Here is a 23,520-nt window from a genome sequence, read left to right on the forward strand (position 1 = left end):
TGTTTAGGTCCTTTGAGGGTAAGCAACAGAGATGTCCAGTTTTCTGCTGATGGATGGGGCTGTATTCTCTCCCTGTAGTTTGTCCTGAGGCCAAACTACAGTAGAGGTAGTGGTAGTAATGGCAACCTCCTTCAAAAGGACTTAGGCCAGCACACCATGGCTCCTAGAACTGTGGTATTCAGTGCCCCTGACTCGCAGCAGGCCACTGTCGACCCACGCCTCCGACGGAGACTCCTGGACACTCACAGGTGAATCTGGCTCAGTCTCTTGTGGGGTCACCATTCCTTTCTCGTGGGTCCTGGTGTGCACAAGGTTTTTTTTTTTTTGTGCCCTCTAAGAGTCTGTTTCCCCAGTCCTGTGGAGGTTCTGTAATCAAATCCCACTGGCCTTCAAGTCAAATTCCCTGGGGGTTCTCAGTCCCTTTGCCAGATCCCCAGGTTGGGAAATCTGTTGTGGGCCCTGTAACTTTTGCAGCAGTGAGAGAACTTCCTTGGTGTAATTGTTCTCCGGTTTGTGGGTTGTCTGCCTGGGGGCTCTATCGTGGGGTTAATGACGACCTTCTCCAAGAGGACTTATGCCACATACTGCGCCTCCAAGGCCTGCTGCAGGCAGAGCCCCTGTCCCCGTGGCAGGCCACTGCTGACCAGACACTCCAAGGCAGGGCTGGCTCAGTCTCTGTGGGGTCTCTGGGTCCTGGTGCGCACAAGGTTTTGTTTGAGCCCTCTGAACATCTCTGGTGGGTATGGGGTTTAATTCTAAACACTGTTTCACCCTCCTACTGTCTTGTTGGAGCTTCTCTTTTGCCCTTGGATGTGGGATATCTTTTTTTCATGGGATCCAACATTCTCCTGTCGATGACAGTATTGATCAGGAAGATAGCGGAGAAGTACTTGTGGAAAATTCTTCATGAAATGGGGATACCAGATCACCTTACCTGTCTCCTGAGAAACTGTATGCAGGTCAAGAAGCAACAGTTAGAACTGGACATGGAACAACGGACTGGTTCCAAATAGGAAAAGGAGTACGTCAAGGCTGTATATCGTCACCCTGCTTATTTAACTTATATGCAGAGTACATCATGAGAAATGCTGGGCTGGATGAAGCATAAGCTGAAATCAAGATTGCCAGGAGAAATATCAGTAACCTCAGATATGCAGATGACACCACCCTTACGGCAGAAAGTGAAGAAGAACTAATGAGCCTCTTGATGACAGTGAAAGAGAAGAGTGAAAAAGCTGGCTTAAAACCCAGCATTCAAAAAACTAAGATCATGGCATCCAGTCCCATCACTTCATGGCAAATAGATGGGGAAACAATGGAAACAGTGAGAGACTTTATATTCTTGGGCTCCAAAATCACTGCAGATAGTGACTGCAGCCATGAAATTAAAAGACACTTACTCCTTGGAAGAAAAGCTATGACCAACCTAGACAGCATATTAGAAAGCAGAGACATTACTTTGCCATCAAAGATGTGTCTAGTCAAAGCTATTGTTTATCCAGTAGTCATGTATGGATGTGAGAGTTGGACCATAAACAAGGCTGAGCACCAAGGAATTGATGCTTTTGAACTGTGGTGTTGGAGAAGACTCTTGAGAGTCCCTTGGACAGCAAGGAGATCAAACCAGTCAATCCTAAAAGAAATCGGTCCTGAGTATTCATTGGAAAGACTGACACTGAAGCTCCAATACTTTGACCACCTGATGCAAAGAGCCGACTAATTAGAAAAGACCCTCATGCTGGGAAAGAGTGAAGGCAGGAGGAGAAGGGGACAACAGAGGATGAGATGGTTGGATTGCATCAGTGACTCAATGGACATGAGTTTGAGCAAACTCTGGGAGATGGTGAAGGACAGGGAAGCCTGGCATGCTGCAGTCCATGGGGTCTCAAAGAATTGGACATGACTGTGTGAACAGCAACAACAACAACAACAGAGATGTCTCAGAAACATCATTAACTGAAGAGTCTCCTGGTTTCAACTTACTATACTCACAGTCTTTTTTTCTTTGACTAAGCAAATTAAGATTAGTGTCTGCAAAGTTTTATTTGGCATATTGGAAATGGGATATCATGTACAAAGTTACATGAAAGAATATTTTTTTCTATTGCAAGGATACTATCACAGTGCTTTATAAAATGAGTATAAATAAGAAAACATCCTGGTCCCCAAACTCAAGCAAGACAGAACATCTTCAATTTCAGGGAATCCCTGGCAGTCTTTGTCCATATGAAGACCTGCATATTCTCATGCTCAACAATTTTGGAGCCTGTGACCTTCATGTGTGTTATAAACATTTTCTTCAGTGTTGTGTACTTGTCTCCATTGTTATAATCTTAAAGGATGCATGTATAGCACAGGGAACTCTACTCAGGATTTTACAATCATCTATAAGGGAAATAAATCTGAAAAGGAATCCAAGTCTTGGTTGTGGCATGCATGATCTTTTCGTTGTGGCATGTGAGATCTAGTTCCCTGACCAGGGACTGAACCCAGGCCCTCTGCATTGGGAGCACAGATTCTAGTCACTGGACTGCCAGGGAGTTCCATATAAATATATATATGTGGTGGTTTAGATGCTAAGTCATGTCAAACTCTTTGTGACCACACGGACTATAGCCCACCAGGCTCCTCAGTCCATGGAATTCTCCAGGCAGGAGTACTGGAATGGGCTGCCATGCCCTCCTCCAGGGGATCATCCCGACCCAGGGATCAAACCTGCATCTCTCACATCTCCTGCATTGGCAGGTGGGTTCTTTACCACTAGCGCCACCTGAAAAGCCTATATATATATTCCTTAAAACCTACCTTGAGATCCAGCGTTTTCTTTTTACATTCTTCCATTCCTCTTTGGCTCTCCTTTAGTGGTGAACCACAAGAGAAACCACAAGGGGTTTGGGAAGTATGGTTTGCGGGGAAACCCACGCCGGTTCCTGCTTTACTGTGTTCAGATACCTCTTTGGACAGATACCTGATACTCTGGACAGGTGGCCCCCAGAGATCCAGAAAATAGATGGGCAGTGGCCCGGGAGGTGTGGTGGGTCCCCTGCCTTGGTCTGCCTTCAGCCTGTAACACGTGTGACGTTTGCCCAATGTCTTCACAGGAGCTGTGAACTTCCTGCGTTCTCTCCTGGAACCAGATCCCGTGAAGAGGCCCAACATTCAGCAGGCGCTGGCGAATCGCTGGCTGAATGAGAATTATGTGGGCAAAGTGCCGTGTAACATCACCTATCCCAACAGGTAATGAGTGCATGCAGAGGGACCCTCCTCAGGCGAGCTGGGGCCTGTCTTACAAGCCCTGAATAGTTATGGACAGGGTGCCCTCTGTGATTCAGGGGAAGGCCGCATCTTCTCCTGGCTGCCCTGCCCCTTTCTGCACCAACAGGTCTGCACGTGGGGCTCCCCTCCGTGCACCAGGAGACGTGTAGGCGGGGCCGCCCCACGTGGTTGTGCAGAGTGCACCCTCGGGGGGCACCTGCCAGAAGGTACGTGGGGGGCTGAAGTCCAGGCTGCTCTCCCCTCCTCAAACCTGCTGCTGAGGGCCTGTGTCTTTCTTGAGCGGCGCCTCTTTCTAGTTCACACAGAGGGACTGTTTAGATGAGCTATGGCTTGAGTGAGCAAGTGAGTGTGTGTGTGTGTGTGTGTGTGTGTGTGTGTGTGTGTGTGTGTGTATGTGAGAGTATGCTTATGTGTGTATGTGAGTGTATGTGTTTGCATATGTAACTATGTGTGTGAATCTGTGTGAATATATGTGAGTGTGTATGTGTGTCTGCTGGAGTGTCTGTAAGTGGAACTGAGTGTGTGTGTGTATGTGAGTATGCCTGGTTGTGTGTGTGAGTGTATGTGTTTCAGTATGTGAATCTGTGTTGAGTGTGTGAGGGTATGTGAGTATGCGTGTCTGTGAGTGTATCTGTTTGATTGTGTGTGTGTGTGTTCCACTCAACTGCTGTCCCGCCAGCATCGGCTGAATGCAGTGGAATTGCCCCCGTCCCTTCCAAACGACCCACAGGCTCCTCTTCCGCCACCTCTTTGCTCTGATGTTTGTTTCAGCCCCAAGTCCCTGCTCTGAAATGTTGGGGGCAGGAAGAAAGGTGGGAGCAGGAGTCCTTTGCTTCAGACCGTGTTTCCCTGTGCTGTTTGCTCGAGGAGGTGTCCGTGAGGAAGCTTCCAGGCAGGAACCCACAGTGTGGAAACACTGAGAGAGGCCTTGTGATGGCCCACGTGTCCCCGCGTGGGGCCTCGACTGCAGACTTGTAAACAAGGCCTTCCCTGGTGGCCCAGACAGTCAAGAGTCCATCTGCAGTTCCAGAGACCCAGATTTGATCCCTAGGTTGGGAAGATCCCCGGGAGAAGGGAATGACTACCCACTCCAGAATTCCTGCCTGGGGGAGCCTGGAGGGCGACATGGGGTGGCGAAGGGTCACACAGGAAAATACTTCCTTGTACTTTTTCCTACTCGTGTGACATCCTGCTCACTATCTGAGTTAGGAGAATAAGGACCCTCCCCTTGGTGACTTTATTTTGTAAAAAAATTTTTTAAGATTTTTTTTTTTTTAATGTGGACCATTATTTTTAAAAGTCTGTAATGAATTTGTTACAATACTGCTTCTGTTCTGTGTTTTGGGGTTTTTTTTTTTTGGCTGAGGCATGTGGGATCCCAGCTCCTTGACCAGGGATGGAACCTGCACGCCCTGCCAACCCTAACCCCAACCACTGGACCACCAGGGAAGCCCCCCACCCCTTGGTGACTTTAGAGCAAACGTGAAGACCCCAGGGGTCAAATACCTTCCAGGACTGAGCCCCCCCAGAGTCCTTCTTCCCTCAGACCTAGAGGGGGCCTGCACACTCTAGATCTGAAGTCCAGGCGACGATGCGGGAACCACTGAAGAAGGGGGACACGTAGAGCAGTGACGAGGCAGGGAAGGGAGCGACCTCCGTCACTGTGTTTTCAAAATGCCCAGGAGGGTCTGGAGACATGCCCGAGCCTTATGAAAGCTGCAGCACCAACTTCTCCAAATAAGATGGGCAGGCAGAGCTCCGTCTTGGGGAGGAGGTTCTGAGGAACTTCAGAGGGGGTGGGTGGATGGTACTGGGACCTGCATCCTCGCTCCTGGGCCCCATTTACACTCGCCTTGGCCAGAGAGGGCTGCCATCCAGAATTCTAGCCTTTGACTCATGAGAGGTAATTTAAACAGAGTCTAGGTGACTTGGGTTACCAAGGGAACCTGGAAATAGACTGCTGGTTTCCAGTGCTGGCTCAACATGGGCTATTAGCCTGAAATAGACACCAGAAATATTAGCCCGACGTGTGATGGAAAGCAAAGCCAAGCGGCCAAGCCTCATCACCAGGCTCACACTGCCTGGCAGTACACAGCTATGCTCTCCGTAAGGGAGGAGGCACCGGTGGCAGCCAGATGAGTCATTAACCTAATGTAATCACCGTCTAAATGAGCAGAACCAACCCCTCAGTGCAGCAGGTGCTGAAGGGCGTGAAGCAGCTACTAGAAATTCAGCCCTCCCTCCTTGCTGGTTGCATCTTCATTCACAGAGATTCATGCCCGGCTCATTTTGTCGCTTCTCCTTCTCCGCGGGTTATAAACAGCCTTTTGTAGATTAAATCTTAAATTCTAGTTACCTGTACTGGCTCTGCCAGTTTGGTCATTTCTGCATTTGGACTTGGTCAGAGGCATGAAGGCTGTTCAAGATCTAGTTGCAGAGACTGTAAAAATGATTGAGAGCTTGCGTATGAAGGAAAGCAGCAGCTCAATGCCTTCTCTTTAGGTAGGGCTCATTACTCATTTAATGAGGCAAATAAATGTCCAATTTTTCGAGGGAAACCAATGTCCAATTTTTACAGTAATGAAACCAGAAATCTAAACTATTAGGAAAGACACGTGTTCCTTAGTCTTTATTTTGAAAAATAATGCCAAAAGAAAAACAAAAAGTGCCCTTGATAATTATTTTTCTGATTTTACCAGGACACAGATAAGCAGAATAAGAACATGCGACTGGAGAAAGGAATATTTTCTTTTTGAAGTCTATTTGATAGTTTCTCAACATATGTAGTCCCAGATTTAATTATTTTAGATGTTGTCAGCGTTTTACTGTTGGGACAGAGAGAAAATAAAGGTCTCATGTTTTCTATCACTGTTCTGTAAAGCCTTCTGTTAATTCATTCAAGCCTCTGAGTTGACCTGCAAGAGGCAAGAAGAAAATATCTTTAAAAGGAAACTTTTTATAATAAGTTTATAATAAGTTCATGCCAGTCATTTACAGATGTCTGCTGTGTGCCAGGCTCACCTCACTGTTCTGGCAGCAGACATTTTTCTCTAGAGCAGACCTTGGCTGCCTCCCCCCTTACCCTGCCTGGGACGGTGTCCCACACTGCAGGTTAGCTCTGGAGGTGGGTGAGAGGGAAAGCAGGTCACTGGTAACAAAGGACAGAACTAGACCAAACTGGAATGAAATTAATTTAATGCATATTGACTCAAAATTATACCTCATATTCTAGAACACTTTCAAAATATTGTTTATATCATTGAAACTTGGAGAGGTAATACAAATTCAACAACACATACAAGACAGCACTCAGCATGGTTGGTGGTAGTTTAGTCGCTAAGTGGCGTCTGACTCTTTGTGACCCCATGGACGATAGCCTGCCAGGCTCCTCCTTCCATGGGAGTCTTCAGACACTCAATATATACACTGCTCATTGAAAACGTTCAAAATATTGCCGTTAGTCAAGAGCCAGTCCACAGTCTCCGTTTGGCAGAGCTCGCCTGTTTTTGAAGACAGTGGGTATGAAGGGCAGAGACTGCTCACTTTTCTTCTCTCTCCTCTGCCCCCAGCCCCACCCCGGTGGCATCTCACACCCAGAGCACACTCCCTTCCAGGGCCTGGTCCTGGTACAGGGTGGAGCCATCCAAAGGGCAGCCATGGGATGATTGGCTGGGGTGGAGTCACAAAAATCGTGATCTGATTGGCTGAGGAAGTGGCCATGAGGCTGTGGTCTGATTGGCCAACATAAAAGGACCGTGCTCTCATTGGCCAGGAGTGGGGTCAAGTGGGCGTGGTTTCATTGATCAAGGGCAGGGCCAGAGGCACATGGACGTTACCAGGTAGTTTCCAACAGTTGTGTTTTCTGTGTTAAGTGCTTTGGCAACCTTCAAGTAATCGTATCCTTTTAAAACAGGTGTTATTATTTTTTAACCATTAATCATAGCAAGCCTACTCCAAACTTTCTAAAATTTGTGATTTTTGTAGCCAACAAAAATGAGTGAGGAAGGCAGATTTCGTGGTTCCCATGCACCTTTTCTTTGGGTGGCACTTAGCCAGACCTTGGAGAGGGAGGGCTGACCTAGTTACAATGGCCAGCAGACCCAGGTCTGCCCTTGCTGCCCCTGTGAGTGTGGCAAGTCGGTCTCTTCTGCACCACTATGGGGTTGTACCCTGTGGTTTTTCCTAGCGTTATTGTTCTGAGGTTCCACCAAAAATGTCTTCAGACTCTTTGGCGGGGCTGCAGAGCTTTCTAGCCAGATGTGCTTGCTTTCTGCTCACAGAGTATGGTCCTTGCCTCTTCAGGAATGTAGATAGTTCTATCTGATGACCCACCTCCAGGACCAACACATGTATTCCCTATGCCTGTCTCCTGCTTTCGTGTTCTACATAGCTGCTTCTTCTTGCCAGTGTGTCCCTGGGCAAGTTACTTTCCTGCTGTGGGCCTCAGTTTCTTCATCTGTTAAATGGGGATAGTAATGGTTTGTTGTTGTTTAGTTGCTAAGTCATGACCAACTCTTTTGTCACCCCATGAACTGTTGTAGCCTGCCAGGCTCCTCTGTCCATGGGATTTTCCAGGCAAGGATACTGGAGTGGGTTGTCATTTCCTTCTCTGGGAGATCTCCCCAACCCAAGGACTGAACCCACATCTCCTGCACTGGCAGGTGGTTTCTTTACCATTGAGCCACCAGGCAAGCTCTGGTACCCTTTGTAAGACTGTTGTGAAAATAAATGGATTTATTTTCTCTCTTACCCATTGCCATGTAAACTCCATGAAGCAGGGACTTGAATGAGTGAATAAGTAGATAAATACAAACCTGGCATTCATTTTGGGGGCATTTTATCCCAAGGGAGTTTATCTTCATACCACTCTTGTGTAGAAGCTTTAACCTGTCCTCTGAGAGCATCCAGCTTCACAGCTGCGTCCCAAATCCCCTCTTTGTGAAGTTGTGAGCTCACACTGTTCCTTTAAACATGGTCTGGGCTGGCTCCTGAATACCCTTCTTTCCCAACCCAACATCCACCCAAGTTACCTGGGCTCTACCCATGTTCAATAAAGACATTTTAAAGGAAAAAAATGTCAGATTGTAAAGAAATTTGGGATGAATAGGGAAATTGGAATACAGTCTAGGTATCAGAGAATATTAAGAGATTTCTAAAATTTGGGGGATGTTTTGAAGGTGTTATGATCCTGCAGGAGATGTCATTGGTTTTTAAAGATGCATTCTGGTGTTTAGGAAAAAAATTGTTTGTGATTTGAAATACTTTAGTAAAGGAAGAAAGAGGGAAGCTAAGAGAAGAAGGAAGGAAGGAAGGACAGGAGAAAGAAAAATAAAAAAGAAAGGGAGAAAGAAAGGCAAACTGCTAACAATTAGTTCAACCAGGTATTGGGCACACCCAGATGGCACTAATATACCCAGATGGCACTCATGGTAAAGAATCGCCTGCCAATGCAGGAGACGCAAGGATTCAATCCCTGGGTTGGGAAGATCCCCTGGAGGAGATCATGGCAACCCACTCCGGTATTTTTTGCCTTGGAGAGTCCCATGGACAGAGGAGCCTGGCGGGCTACAGTCCCTGGGTTCACATAGTCAGCCACAATTGAAGCAACTCAGCACACACACCTAGGGTAATTAGGCTACTCCCTGTCATGTTTTGTTTATGTTAACGGTTCATAATAAGAAGTCAATGGATGAATGAGGGGACTGGCTGTCCACTAAGGAGCCCTTGTGTGTCTGTGGGTGGGAGGGGGCTTCTGTGCTGCCGTGCTTGTGAGCATCACTAAGGGGGTCCTGGAGCCTCGCGGTAACTGGTTGTCTGTCCGTCTGTCGAGCAGGATCTCCCTGGAAGACCTGAGCCCCAGCGTGGTGCTGCACATGACCGAAAAGCTGGGCTACAAGAACAGCGATGTGATCAACACCGTGCTCTCCAACCGCGCCTGCCACATCCTCGCCATCTACTTCCTCTTAAACAAGAAGCTCGAGCGTTACTTGTCAGGGGTGAGTGGGGCCCCGCGCTGGCTTTCTCGGCTCTCTATGGAAAAAAGAGAGCTCTGATGCCCCAAGTGTTTCCCAGTGGCCGACACTTGATCTGAGCTGCTAATTGAAACTCATGTGAGGTTGAGTTTCCTGAACGTGGGATAAAAGAGGAGCAAAGCCTGCTTCTCGGGGAGCGCTTTTTATCTGAGGTGTTTTTAAAATATTCTCCCACAGAGCCAAGCTCTGGGCCAACTTGCGAGAGACCCAAGCTTCTTTTCCCTTCAGCTTCCTGTTGCCTTGTTCCTTGGGGCCCCCACTTAGGGTCACTGGGGCTTGCGTGGTCATGAAAACTGGGGAGCAGAGCCCCTCAAACACTCACCTCTAAAGCAGGGTAGATGAAAGGCCACTCTTGACATTGGCTTCTCTAGGAAGCAAGAGTGACAGTGACCTTGGCCTCTTCGCATTTCAGTCTGGGCACCAGGTGCCCTGTGTCCCAGGTGAGGGAGGTGCAGTGGGGAGTCTGGGCTGAACCGTGCATGGCACCCTCACGCTTAGGTCAGCTGTGTCCTTCTGCCACGCGCAGTTCACAAGTGCCCAGGTGAGGGAGTCTACACGCTTCCATGTCTCTGTGTGTGTGCTTAGTCGCTCAGTCATGCCCGGCTCCTGCGACCACATGGACTGTAGCCCGCCAGGCTCCCTCTGTCCCTGGGATTCTCCAGGCAAACATACTGGAATGCCATTTCCTGCTCCAGGGGATCTTTCCAACCCAGGAATCGAACCCGGGTCTCCTGCATGGCAGGCAGACTCTTTACGGACTGAGCTGCGAGGGTTTTGATTAAATTGTGCTGTGCATGCTAAGTTGCTTCAGTCGTGTCGGGTTCTTTGCATCCCATGGACTGTATAGCCTGCCAGGTTCCCCTGTGCATGGAAATTTCCAGGCAAGAATGCTGGAGTGCGTTGCCATTTCCTACTCAAGGGAATCTTCCTGACTCAGGGATTGAACCCCCAGGTCTCTTAGGTCTCCTGCATTGGCAGGCAGCTTCTTTACCACCTGGGAAGCCCTTCATAAATCAACTCTTTCCAAAGGAACAATGGCTGAAAAAGAATTCTGCAAAGAAAGCTAGACCAGACGCAGTGGGGATTCTGCATATCTTTGCTGCTGTTTCTCCTACTCAGAATGGTGAGGGCTGACCAAATCTAACAAGAAGTCAGGCAGAGAAATTTGCAATCATTGGGAAGCCCATCTGAAGTCTGATTTCACACCCACTCTCCTGAAGCATGGTCTTCACCCTGTGTATGTGTGCCTTGAGATCTGATTGTGTGAGGTCATCACTGTTAGGAAGACATTCAGAATCCAGAACATGAAGACGAAATTCTGGAGTTTTTCAGTGCTACTTAAAGTCATGTGATACGGGAGATTGGGACTGACTTCCCTGGTGGCTCAGATGATAAAGAATCTGCCTTCAGTGCAGGAGACCTGGGTTTGATCCCTGTGTCAGGAAGATCCCCTGGAAGAAGGAAAGCGCAACCTACTCCAGTATTCTTGTCTGGAGAATCCCGTGAACAGAGGAGCTGGAGGGCTGCAGTCGCTGGAGTCACAGAGTCATACACGGCTGAGCGACTGAGCACACACACTGTGTATAAAGTAGATGACTAATGAGATAGAGCGCAGGGAACTCTACGCAATGCCCTGTGGCGACCTAGATGGGACGGAAATCCAAAAACAGAGGAGATATATTTGTACATATGGCTGATTCACTTTGCTACACAGCAGAAACTAATGGAACATTGAAAAGCAACTATATTCCGATAAAAATTTAAAAAATACATAAAGTTATGTGATAGCCCAATTAGAGCTAAAGATGAAAATTCGGACAGTCGGGGAAATGATATTCTCCCTGGTGAGGTAGAAATGACCAAAACCATGCCCAGAAGATGAGATGGTTAGAATGTGTCTCTTATTAGCAAATAGATTTGGAAGACGTCTAGAAAACATTGCTAAATAGATCAAGAAGCTTGATGGGAGGTTTGTTAAACAATGCAATGGAAGGATAGATGTTTCTAAGCTGATTCAGCTTAGGGTATTTCCTAGATTTGGCTGCAATGTGAAATTATCCACAGAAGAACTTTTTTGTGTGTGTGAGCCACCAAAGGAAAGATTTGAGCTTCCATGGTGGCTTAGATGTAAAGAATCCACCTGCAGTGCAGGACACCCAGGTTCGATCCCTGGGTTGGGAAGATCGCCTGGAGAAGGGAATGGCTACCAACTCCAGTGTTCTTGCCTAGAGAATTCCATGGACAGAGGAACTTGGGGGGTTACAGTCCATGGGGTTGCACAGAATCAGACATGACTGAGCGACTAACACTTTCACTTTCAAAGGAAAGAGGTACATGAGAAGAAACATTATAGTAAAAGGCTGTTAAAAATGAGAGCAGTGTTGTATGAGGGAGAAAAAAAAACTTGCTCTACAAGCAGTGATGGAATGAAACTTTGGAAGGGAACAGATATGCAGCTGGCTTTCAGAGACAATACCACGGTCGCTGGAAAGCTGCCACAGGAGAGAGGTGGAAGTCAAAAAGCCTGGACCTTTGACCCATGATGTATTATTTATATCATTTTACTATGTGATAGGATTAAGAAATTCTCTCGCACCAGAGAACAGAGGTCCTCTGTTCACCTATGACGATGAACTCAAAAGACATGTTAGACTTGAAGCCATTTCTCATTTTCCTCTTGTTTCTATAAAAGAGGTTGTTTCGTTTATGTTGGCTGCTCTGAGTCTCCATCGCTGTGCGTGGGCTCCTCTCTCGTTTCGGTGCTTGGTCTTCACTGCGGTGTCTTCTCTTGCTGTGGAGCACGGGCGCTAGGCACACAGCCTTCAGCAGTTGCAGCGCGTGGGCTCAGGCGTTTGTATGCATGGGCTTAGTTGCCCTGTGGCCTGTGGGATCCTCCCAGACCGGAAGTTGAACTGGTGCTTCTGCGTTGCAAAGTGGATCCTTAACCTGGACCCCCAGTGAAGTCCTCGTGGTTTTGTGAGAAAACCGTATGCCCCATATATTCCTTATCCTTTTAAATCCCCATTTTATTGCGTATTTTGTAATGTACATGATATATTAATGCAGTACATGCTTATAATTTATAAAATAAATATGCACATATTGTCAATGCCTGCTGACTTTTTCGCTCGTATGGGCTCAAGGTCACACCATTTAGAGACCACCGTGCTAGAGACAAGCAGTTCTCAAGTAAAAGGGACAGAGGAGGGCCACACACTGATTTTCTTTTTGAAATGATGAATGCCGCTGAAAAATGAGTTTTAAAAAGTGTTTCCAGGAAACTGCCTATAAAGTTCATGATTCCGCATGTTTAAAGGATGACACTGCTACTTTCCTAAGTAAGCAAGCAGGTTCAAACATCCTTCTTTCGGCAGAATCAGTTCTCTGAATATGATCAATAAGATAGAGGGGCTTTTGTTTTAAAAAACAGTTTCTTTTGTCTACCTCTGTAGAGCCCCCAGCTTCGGTTACTCACACTCTTAAACAATCACGGGGCTCATCCCAAGTAAGAGACGTTTGTGTGAAGCTCTTAGGCTGTGTCCTGCCATCTGCAGTGATCACTCCGCATCAGAGCTGCAAATGTTGCAGTGTGGCCAAGCTTTGTGGTTTTGTCTACTGAGAAGCTCGAGTAGGAAATGGCAACCCACTGCGGTGGTCTTGCTTGGGAAATCCCATGGACAGAGGAGCCTGGAGGGCTACAGTCCATGGAGGCGCAAAGAGTGGACGTGACTGAGCAACTGAGCGCGTGCACACACTACTGCGAAGTTCCTGCTGGAAACTAACATAGTTCTAACAGGACACGGTTCTTGTGTTGTTGTCTGTTTCACGCTGAACCCCTGAATGACAGGACATAGCTGGTCTGAGAACCAGTGCCTCGGTGGGTGACTGCTTTAAACAGTGAGTTCTTCCCCGTAAGTAACTATAGCTAGTCCACTCAATAATTTCTGTGCAAGGCTAATTTAACTGCACCCGAGGCACTGTCCCAGTTATTAATATCATTAACCAATTACTAACAGCCATATATAATTTTGAAAGGGCAACTAGTGAACTAAAAAATTATACCTTAATTGCCATTTCTCCCCTTCTCCCTTGATTCTTGTTTCCTCTTTCTAAAACCTAGATGCATGGATTTTAATTTGGAGAGCCTGCTGAGGCCTTCTGGGGAGATTTGTTGACTGATGCATTAATTAGTCATTTAATTTCAGCTGTCGCCAGAGAGGACTGCACCTCAGTCGTACCCCTAGACCATCTGAGGTGTGGTTATGTGTCTTCTTCTTTAAGCTGTATTGTGGATTGCTGTGACTTTTATTGGGGCGGGGTGGGGGGGGGCAGGAACCAGGGCTGTGTTTTTATAACTGAAGTCTGGTTGATACATAGTGTTCTGTTAGTTTCATGTGCATAGCAAACTGGTCCAGTTATATACATATATTCTTTTTCAGATTACTTTCCATTATAGGTTTTTATAAGACATCAAATATAGCTAGTTCCCTGTGCTATATAGTAGGTCCTGGTTATTTATGCATTTCAGGCCTGTTTTCATTTTATAAGTTAATTTGTTTTTGGTTCCACTGGGTCTGTGTCGCTGCAACAAGCTTTGCTCTAGCTGCGGTGAGTGGGAGCTACTCTCCAGTTCCGGTGTCCAGCCTTCTCATCGCGGTGGTTCTCTTGTTGCAGAGGACGGGCTCTAGAGCAGAGCTTTAGTAGTTGTGGTTGCAGGGGTTTAGTTGCTCCACTGCTTGTGAGGTCTTCCTGGACCAGGGATTGAACCCACATCCCTTGCATTGGCGGGTGGATTCTTATCCACTGCACCACTAGGGAAGTTCTTAGGCCTGTTTTTAAATCAGCAAGACCTGTATCCCATTCAGTAGGTCCATAAAATAAGTTGTCCCCCCCAGCTCACATATTTGGTCTCTTAGCGTGGTCTTCATCGCACCGGTGAAAGAAGAGAGGTGCGGCAGGAGCATCGATGTGCCCGGGGCCACCAAGCCCTTTCCCGCAGAGCCAGGAGTCCGGGTCCTGCCTCCCCCACGCTCCTGTGGGCTGTGCTGGAGGGGTCTGCCAACCGCATTCCGTCGTTTCTCAGCAAGTGCTGGTTTAAAAATTAATGACCGCTTGATAGACATTCCCTATTTTCCGAGAGTTAAGCCCGGCTTTTTTTCTTTTCTTCTCCGGTAGAAATCTGACTTCCAGGACAGCGTCTGCTACAAGACCCAGCTCTACCAGATAGACAGGTGCAGGCCCACCAAGGAGCCGTATGAGGTGAGTGGCTCCCCAGAGCAAAACCCAGGACCTCTTAGGAAGAGTGGATTTCCTTTATGGGAAGAGGACTGGAAAGGAAGCCAGTTGTTGTGGGACACGGAAGTAGCCAAAGACAAATACTTACTCGCTTTACCGAGCCCTTGAGAAATGGCTTCCCTGGTAGCTCAGATGGTAAAGAACCTGCCTGCAATGCTGGAGACCCGGGTTCAGTCCCTGGGTGGGGAAGATCCCCTGGAGAAGGGACTGGCCACCCACTCCAGTGTTCTTGCCTGGAGAATACCACAGACAGGGGAGCCTGGTGGGCTGCAGTCCATGGGGTCAAAAAGAGTTGGACACAACCGAAGCGACTCATGCTTTCACTTTGTAAGAAATGGCTTACAGCGGGGCCACCATTGTCCAGTCTCCAGACTGTGGTTCTTAGCTGTGGGCATATAGTAGAATCCCCAGGGGCACTTTAACTTGTGAATGCCCGGGCCACACCTCAGACCGATTCCATTGAAACTCAGGGGGCAGGACTCCGGGTGGGGGGGGGGGATGATGTTTCCTTTTTTTGCTGTACCATGCAGCATGTGAGGGATCTTAGTTCCCTGACCAGGAATTGAACCCATGCTCCCTGCAGTGGAAGCATGGAGTCCCAACCACTGGACTGCAAGGGAAGTCCCAGATCTGGGGGGTCAGTATTTTTTAAAGCTCACTGGATGATTCCCAATGGAGTCACAGCTGGAATCCACTGTCAGATTGCCAAAAGATAAAAACAAGATGCTGAAAGACATGTGTATGTAACACTTGGCATCAGAAGAAAGTAAGGAAGGTGAGGATCGGGAAAAAGGATCAGGAGTGAACCTTTCCAGTCCTCTGTCCCTGGTGACCTGATGCTACCTAGGACGTACCTGAGAGAAAATACCAAGATTCTTTGATTTCAGAGTAAAGACTAGTATTGTATGATCCAAAATTTGGACCCCAAATCCATGCTTGTTAAGAGATCGTGCTAGGTTCTCCAGATCCAGGGCCAGGTGCACAGGGTGAGGGGTCCCCCCCCCGGGACCCCTCATTCACTGCTCTGTCCAGTGGGGGTCTCTGGCCTGCTCAGGGGTTCCCCATAGAATGTGGAGCCCGCTGGGCTGTGCTTCATTGTGGCAGCAGAAAGCAAGTGGGGTGTGGCCCAGACCACTGCAGTGATACAGGTGACAGGGGAGCTGAGCTGCCGTGTGAGAATGCAGCCGCCCCGAGCATCCAGGCGGGGTTGGGGTAGGCAGCTGGGTTGGGAGGGGGAGGCTGATCACTCTAGATGGAGCCTGGGAAATGGCACGATTCAAGCAGGCGGAGAAGAGGAGATGCTGATGACAGAGGAGCGAGCAGAGATCCTGGGGCAGCCGGAGACCCAGGGGGGAAGGATGTTGGGGAGGACGTGGGAAAGGTCAAGTATAAAATGGCCCATGGTGATGGCTGAGCAGCTGTTTGTCATGGAGGAAGTGGAAGGGCAGAGAAGAGATTGCATGGACTGGGGGAAGTGAAGACTGTGAGCATAGATCTCTCCATGTATGATGCTGGCGATGAATAGGAGGACATGACCGCCTCTGCTTGAAGGATGCACGGGGGTGGGAAGGAGTCAGGGTGGGGGGACAGAGGAAGGAACTGCAGCAGAAGGTGTGAATGGGCGGGCATTCAGAGCAAGCCAGGTGGGACCTAGCCCTGACCCCGGACTGGAGGCCCCCTTCCTCTGAGACTGTGAGGAACCAGCGTGGTGAGGGTGGAGATGAGCCTTTGGTGGGGTGGATTGTGTGGGTTGGTTCTGGGCAGGAAGCACATGCATGGCTTTTGGGTTGCGAGCGGAAGATCAGAGACGGTGAAGGGCCAGACACCCCCAGCTCCAGACCCCTCCAGCCAATTGCTTGCCAGATCTTCTCTTGCATGAGTGCAGGTCTCCAGCGTGGCACACAGGAGCCAACCCACAGCAGCCCTCCTGCCCTGCCCCTGTTCTCTCTCTCCAAAAGGCAGCCTCGCCCTCAGACAGGTCGGGGTCCTTTGTATTCCTTTCCCTCACCCCCAGGAGCTTCCCCGGTGGCTCAGTGGTGAAGAATCGGCCTGAAATGCCAGAGACACAGGTTTGATCCCCGTGTCTAGAAAAATCCCTTGGAGAAGAAAATGGCCACCCATTCCAATATTCTTGCCTAAAAAAAAAAAAAAATCCATGGACAGAAGAGCCTGGTGGGCCATAGTTCATGGGGACATGACCGAGTGACCAAGCATGCACACGGCATGCTCACCCCCGAGAGCCAGTCTGTCACCAAGTTCTGCCAGCTTGACTCCTGAAGCTCCCCAGCCCCATCCTCCCGCCCTGGTTCATCACCTCTTGCGTGGACCTCAGCCGCAGCCTCCTAACTATCCCCTGTTTGTCCCCATGACTGCAGTCATGAATACAGGCTGTCGGCACACAGGCCAGGGTGAGCTATTCACACTCAAATGAGACCATATCGCTTCCCCGATCGAAACCGTCAAAGGCTTCCTTACCGTGGAAGACAAACTGTGACGTGGCCGCCGTGTCCCAGATCGGACTGGCTTCTGCCAGCAGCTCAGACCTTATCTTCTAGCTACCCCTACCCCACCCCCATCACCCTGCTTCTTGCCTTTTTTTTTTTTTTTTTAATTTTCATCTGGTCACTCCTTGAGGCACGTGAGATCTTAGTTCCCCGACCAGGGATGGAACCTGTGCCCCCCCTGCATTGAAAGTGCAGAGTCTTAACCACTGGACCACCAGGGACACCCCCTGCTGCTTGCTTCATGCTCAGTCCCATGGGCCTTCAGACTTCTGTGCTCTCTTGTCTTCCAGGGCTGTACACACCCTGCTGTCTTCCAGAATGTTCTCCTGAGCTTTCTCTGCTGAGTCAGTCTCTGTCTGTCTTCAGATGTGGCGGCAGGGTCGTGTCCTCATGGACCCCTGCTGTTTTCTGACCTGTCCCTTCAGGTTGCATCTCTCCAGTGCAGGCTGTCACACACCTCCTGCCTCCTGGGGCTGATCCCCTGGATGAGGTTCTGTTTGTTCTGGGATGATTTGATTCTCATCTCTCCCCCACTCTGGCCTGTGAATTCCTTAAGAGGAGGGATGGAGTCCCTGTTATTTATTTGTTTGACAGCTCTTGGTCTTAGTTGTGGTGCTCGGGCTTGCCCCGCAGCACGTGGGATCTTAGTTCCCCAACCAGGGATCAGACCCAAGTCCCCTGCATTGGGCTCTTAACCCCCGGACCGTCAGGAGGGTCCCTGGGACAGCGTCCCTTTTGTTCCTCACAGTGTCTCTAGAGCCTGCATGCTCCCTGTAGAGGCTTAATAAATGTTTGCTGGAGGAAGAAGTGAAATAATCAAGTGGACCTTGGCCTGAGTCTCAGAAAATGGAATTGGGTCAGTGTCTTGGGAAGGTTGAATATTCCAGCTGGGACACCTAGCTTGGATAAAGCAGGGTGACTTGATGGCCATGCCCTATGGGAGGGACCTCTTACAGTCACTTGCACTGGGGGTGGTCACCCTGGCTGGGGTCCAGGGGATACAGAAATCACCGTCAGGCTCCCCTGCCTCTTGGTTTGACTCTTTAGGGCCTCAGGTAATAATGCAAACTTAGATGTGCCACATCCCGTAAGTGTGTATCCTACGCGGCCTCTAAGCCACTTGGCCGATGCCCACATCCTTGTTCACCCTGGTACCCAGCACTGCTTGAGTGCTCCAAAGTGTCAGGGCCACGATGGGAAGGGACCTCTTTTTTTTTTCATCTACATTATTTTTCTCAGCTGCTTATTGCATTTGGCCCGAAAACACATGGTAAGCATTTTAAAACATTTGTTGCAATATTTAATGGTTAGAGTTTCAATAGAAACGCTAATGGGGAAACAGCATTTCAATTTTCTAGTTTCCATTTGTTTTCTCCAAACCGCAGCAATACTTGAGCTAATTAAGTTACAGGCTCTGGCTACATGACCCAGCTCCTCTCCACTGGAACCTAGCAAAGTGGAATGGGGCCAGCTAGAAAAAGTGGTGAGAAAGACTGAAAGAGGCCAGATTCTCCAGGGAGAGCCCACTCCGGGCCTCTGTGGGTTTCAGCCCAGCTGGTCCAGGAGGAGAAGCAGAGGGGATGGGTGGTGTGCAGCGCAGTGAGGTTCAAGGTTGTACACCCGCGGGCTGGGGGGCGGCTCTGGAGCCGTGTCTGGGCATTGAGGGCAAGTGTTGGCCTCTTTCTTCTTCTGGATCCCAGTTCTTTTTCTCCAAGGAGACAGAGGAGCTGAATTAAGCAGAAAGCACTCCCCTCTCAGGATTCTCGTGCTATTGCAGTATGACTTTGCCACTTTCTCCCTGTCTTCGTACTGTAGCAGGCAGAGACCACGTCTGCAAAAGGAAGACCCTTGTCTCACCTTGGGCTAAGGCCCCAGGGACTCCTTTTCCTAAAAGAGAGTTCCAGGGGGGCAGGGGGAGGGACGCCATGGAGGGTTGTGGCAGGGAAGTCATCACTAGTAAACTGGCTCAGTGAAGCCACAGAGAACTGGAAGCCAGTGTTGTCCAGGTCTTGAAAAATAATGCTGATATGTAGCAAAATGTCACTTCGAAATACAAGGACTTTTCTGCGGTATCCAAGTAACACTGCAGTTTTGGAAGTTAAATCATGCAGACGGTGGCGAAGGGACTGTATGAGTCTGTGAGGGCTCCCATCACAAAGTCCCACAAACCAAGTGGCTTAAACCAGGGGTCCCCCTCATCTGGAATCTAATGCCTGATGATCTGAGGTGGGGCTGATGTAATCATAATAGAAATGAAGTGAGCAATAGAGGTGATGCACTTGAATCATCCCCAAACCATCTCCCACCCCGGTCTCTGGAAAAATGGTCTTCCACGAAACCAGCTCCCGGTGCCCCGGGGGGCCACTGGCTTAAACAAAAGAAATGTGTCGTCTCCTGGTTTGGGAGTCCAGAAGGTCAAGGTCATGGTGTCTGCAGGACTGATTCCCTCTGAGGATGGTGAGGGAGAATCTTTCATGCCTCCTAGCTTCTGGTGGGTGCCAGCAGTCTTCAGTATTCATGGGCTTGTAGGAGCATCACCCTGATCTCTGCCTTCATCTTCGTGTCGCAGTCTGCATGTGTGTCTATGACCAGTCATCCCCTTTCTATAAGGATTCCGGTCACACTGCACTAGAACCCACTCTGATGACTTAACTTGATCACCTCTGAAAAGGTAAGACCAATAAGAGGTTCCATCTCAAAGGCCAAGGAGAGCGAGCTTTGATACTCCCCCTGTACCTCCTGCCAGGCTCCAGAGGGGATGGGACGGGCTGACCTGACCCTGTCTTCAGGTAAAGCTGCATTCTGAGGTCTAGGGGTCAGGACTCCAACATTCGAATTTGGAGGAATGTGATGAAATGCGGGCTTCCCAGGTGACTCAGTGGTAAAGAACCCACTTGCCCAGGAGGAAATGCAGAAGACGTGGGTTCGATCCCTGGGTTGGGAAGATCCCCTGGTGGAAGAAATGGCAACCTACTCCAGTATTCTTGTCTGGGAAATTCCATGAACAGAGGAGCCTGGCAGGCTGCAGTCCGTGGGATTGCAAAGAGTTGGACATGACTGAGCAACTAAACCACCACCGCCATCATAATTAAATGCAAAATGGGAACTATAAGTTTAAAGGTAAAATACTATAGTATTTTCTTTGTGTCATTTCCAAATCTGTACAAATTAAAAATTTTTTTTAAATTTATGTTACTTTTGGCTTCAGTGGGTTTTGGGTATGCCCAGGCTTTCTCTAGTTGCAATGAGCAGGGGCTTCTCGTCACTTGGTGTGTGGGCTTCTCACCGCAGTGGCTTTTCTAGCTGTGGAGCACAGGCTCTAGTTGCTACGGTTCACAGGCCTGAGATCTCTCAGACTTCAGTAGTTGTGGCCCATGGGTTCCGTCGCTCCGAGCCATGTGGAATCTTTCCAGATCAGGGATTGAACCCGTGTCTTCTGCGTTGGCAGGCAGATTCTTATCCACTGGACCACCAGGGAAGTCCTGCACAAATTTTAACAATCAAGTTTAGGATCAAGTCTCTGCTGTGGCAAATCTGAACGGTGGTTACCTTCAGGGATGGGAAGAGAATGTGGCAACGAGGGACTTCTAGGTGTTGGCTGGGTTCTGTTTCTTGATCTGGGCACTGTTTTCATGTGTGCTTTTGTTGATTGAGAAAACCAAGTGAACGCTTTACTCATCATCAGAGCACCCCTCCGTCATGTGTCCTAGACTTTAATATAAACCTTACCTAGAAAATCTCTCCAGGGCAGGAATTAGGACATCTGCCACCTCCTTCCGGGACAGTTTGGTTTCTTGTCTGCAAACACTGAAATGGGTAATCCTCAACCAGAGCTGCAAGTGGGAAGAGTTTAGGGAATAAACAGCAAGTGCAGCTTCTTGAATTGTTGAAAAATGCTGTTTTGTTTTGTTTGTTTTTTTGCAGGCCTCCCTGGACACCTGGACAAGAGACCTTGAATTTCATGCTGTGCAGGTAAGAAACTGGAGGTTCTGATGGATTAGACAGAATCCTCCAGAAAAACGGAATCGACAGTGTGTGTGTGTGTGTGATGCATGGACCCCCAGGGAAGGGTTGATGTTTCAGCTCCAGTCACAAGGCTTCTGGAGGCAGAATTCCTTCCTTCTCAGGACACTTCAGTGTTCTCTCTCTTTTTAAAAAAATTAAATTTATTTTTAATAGAAGGATATTTGCTTTACACTATTGTGTCGGTTTCCGCCAAACATCACCATGAAGTCTTCTCTTAAGCCCTTCAACTGGATTGCCCAAGACCCACCCAGACTGTGGAGGATAAGCTGCTTTACTCAAAAGCCTACCGATTTAAATGTCATTCTCATCTAACACAAGCCTTCACCACAAACTGTAGACTGGTGTTTGACCGGACACTGGGTGCCCTGGTCTAGGCAACTTGACACTTGAAAGTCTCCAATGCCTGTGACCCCGAAGATTAGTGAATCCCTGCCTGGGGCTCCGGACTCTGCACACCCCTCATCCTGTCCTGAATTCAGACATGCAGAACCCTGTTGTAAGTGGATTTGTCAGAATCCCCTCAGATCAGATCAGCTTTCTCTGTGTGTGTGCTAAGTCACTCAGTCGTGTCCAACACTTTGACCCTATGAACTGTAGCCCGCCAGGCTTCTCTGTTCATGGGATTCTCCAGGTACTGGAGTAGGTTGCCATGCCCTCTTCCAGGGAATCTTCTCAACCCAGGGATCAAACCCATGTATGTCTCCTGCATTGGCAGGCTTGTTCTTTATCACTAGAGCCATCTGTATGGTTGACTTTTTAAAAATTCATCTTGCTATAACAACAAACTTGGCTGTGCATCTGTGTTTCTACCTATAAAGAAGTGGGGTTTAGAACAGTCCACGGCTTCCCAGTTCCTGGACCTTTTTATTCTCAATGCATTTGTTTCTTATGGCAGAATCAGGCCTCTGTGGCTTTCCCTTACATTATGGGCCTGGGCTTGTGCTCATTTGCTAAGGCGTGTCTGACTCTTTGCAACCCCTTTGTCTGTGGGGATTCTCCAGGCGAGAATACTGGAGTGGGTTGCCACATCCTCCTCCAGGTTAGGATCTTCCTGACGCAGAAATCGAACCTGCATCTCCTACGTCCCCTGCATTGGCAGGCAGATTCTTTACTACTGGACCACCAGGGAAGTCCAGGTCTGCACATTCAGGGCATCCAGTTTTTTTGAAAAATGTCCACGCACAGGTGTGATGGTTGGAAAATGGTTTAAAGAGAAGAAGAGGCTGTTTTGTGTGGGGTTTGCTAGCATCTGGGGCCTCTGGTTTCCTCTTGGATCTGCCTTGGAGGGTATGGCCTGAAGCATGAGGGGGCAGAGAAGACCCTTGAAGCTTCAGCTCCACCACCCGCCTTTAGGCACATGCGGATGAGGGGCACACTGCCCACCCATGAAAATCAGAGGTAAACCAAAGAGGCCTGCAGGCAGCCAGCGTTGCTGGGTGGGGTGTGCGGGAGTGGGTGCAGGCATGTCGAAGGGGGAACATAATTAGTCCTTCCGAAGATCTGTTTCTGTTACATAAGGCAATTTAGCATCCTTCTCCCTGGGAAATCTCTTTTGGAGAAAATAGGCCATGCAAATGAAAATGGTAGAATTGGAAAATCGGTTGCATTTATGAACCTCTGCTTGGAAGACATGAAGATGGCTGCTTGTAAACAAGTCAGTTTCCTGGGGACTGGTGACCTGTCCACTGGGACAGATCCAGGGTGTTGTCCCCCACCCCCAAGGAGCAGATGGGTGGTAAATTCTTGGCATCTCCCTAGAAACCAGTCACTATGAAGTCATCTGTTCTTTCAGGCTGAGAAGAATGCTCTGAGGGTGGGGGGAGCGGATGGGGGCAGTTGGGAGGAAGCACCATGGTGCAAAAGATTGAAGGCAGGAGGAGAAGGGGCGACAGAGGAGGAGATGGTTGGATGGCATGACCGACTCAGTGGACGTGAGTTTGAGCAAGCTCCGGGAGATGTTGAAGGACACGGAAGCCGGCCTTCTGCCATCCATGGGGTCACAAAGAGTTGGACACAGCTGAGCGACTGAGCGACAACACCAGGGTGCAGGATTGACAGGGGGATGTGAGCAAGGTTCCCCAGACTCTTTAGTCCTAAATCCATGTCCTCTTTCTTCTGTCCCCATTGTGGGCTTTCTTGTTATTGTTCAGTAGCTCAGTTGTGTCTGATTCTTTGTGACCCCATGAACTGTAGCACAGTTCTTTGTCCTTCACCATCTCCCAGAGTTTGCTCAGACTCATATCCATTGAGTTGATGGTGCTATCCAACCATCTCATCCTCTGTTGTCTGCTTCTCCTGCCTTCCATCTTTCCCAGCATCAGGGGCTTGTCCAGTGAATCAGCTCTGCTCATTCCCAAAGATCCCTTTGTGGGTTGCAGGAGAAATTT

General features: G+C 48.8%; 1 protein-coding gene across 3 annotated transcripts in view; it reads left to right on the forward strand.

Annotated features, from left to right (window-relative positions):
* Positions 1-23,520, forward strand: part of HUNK (hormonally up-regulated Neu-associated kinase) — a 124,972-nt gene that overhangs the window by 90,367 nt on the left and 11,085 nt on the right. For all 3 annotated transcript variants that reach the window (XR_011483498.1, XR_011483497.1, XM_020898806.2), the window contains exons 6-9: positions 3,102-3,237; positions 9,110-9,272; positions 14,484-14,567; positions 21,032-21,079. Coding sequence is in view for 1 of the 3 variants with exons in the window: in XM_020898806.2 (XP_020754465.2) it covers positions 3,102-3,237; positions 9,110-9,272; positions 14,484-14,567; positions 21,032-21,079 (431 nt within the window). In the remaining 2 variants the exon portion in view is untranslated. The remainder of the gene's footprint in view (positions 1-3,101; positions 3,238-9,109; positions 9,273-14,483; positions 14,568-21,031; positions 21,080-23,520) is intronic.

Source organism: Odocoileus virginianus, chromosome 25, assembly GCF_023699985.2.
Source record: "Odocoileus virginianus isolate 20LAN1187 ecotype Illinois chromosome 25, Ovbor_1.2, whole genome shotgun sequence".
Lineage (NCBI taxonomy): Eukaryota > Metazoa > Chordata > Mammalia > Artiodactyla > Cervidae > Odocoileus > Odocoileus virginianus.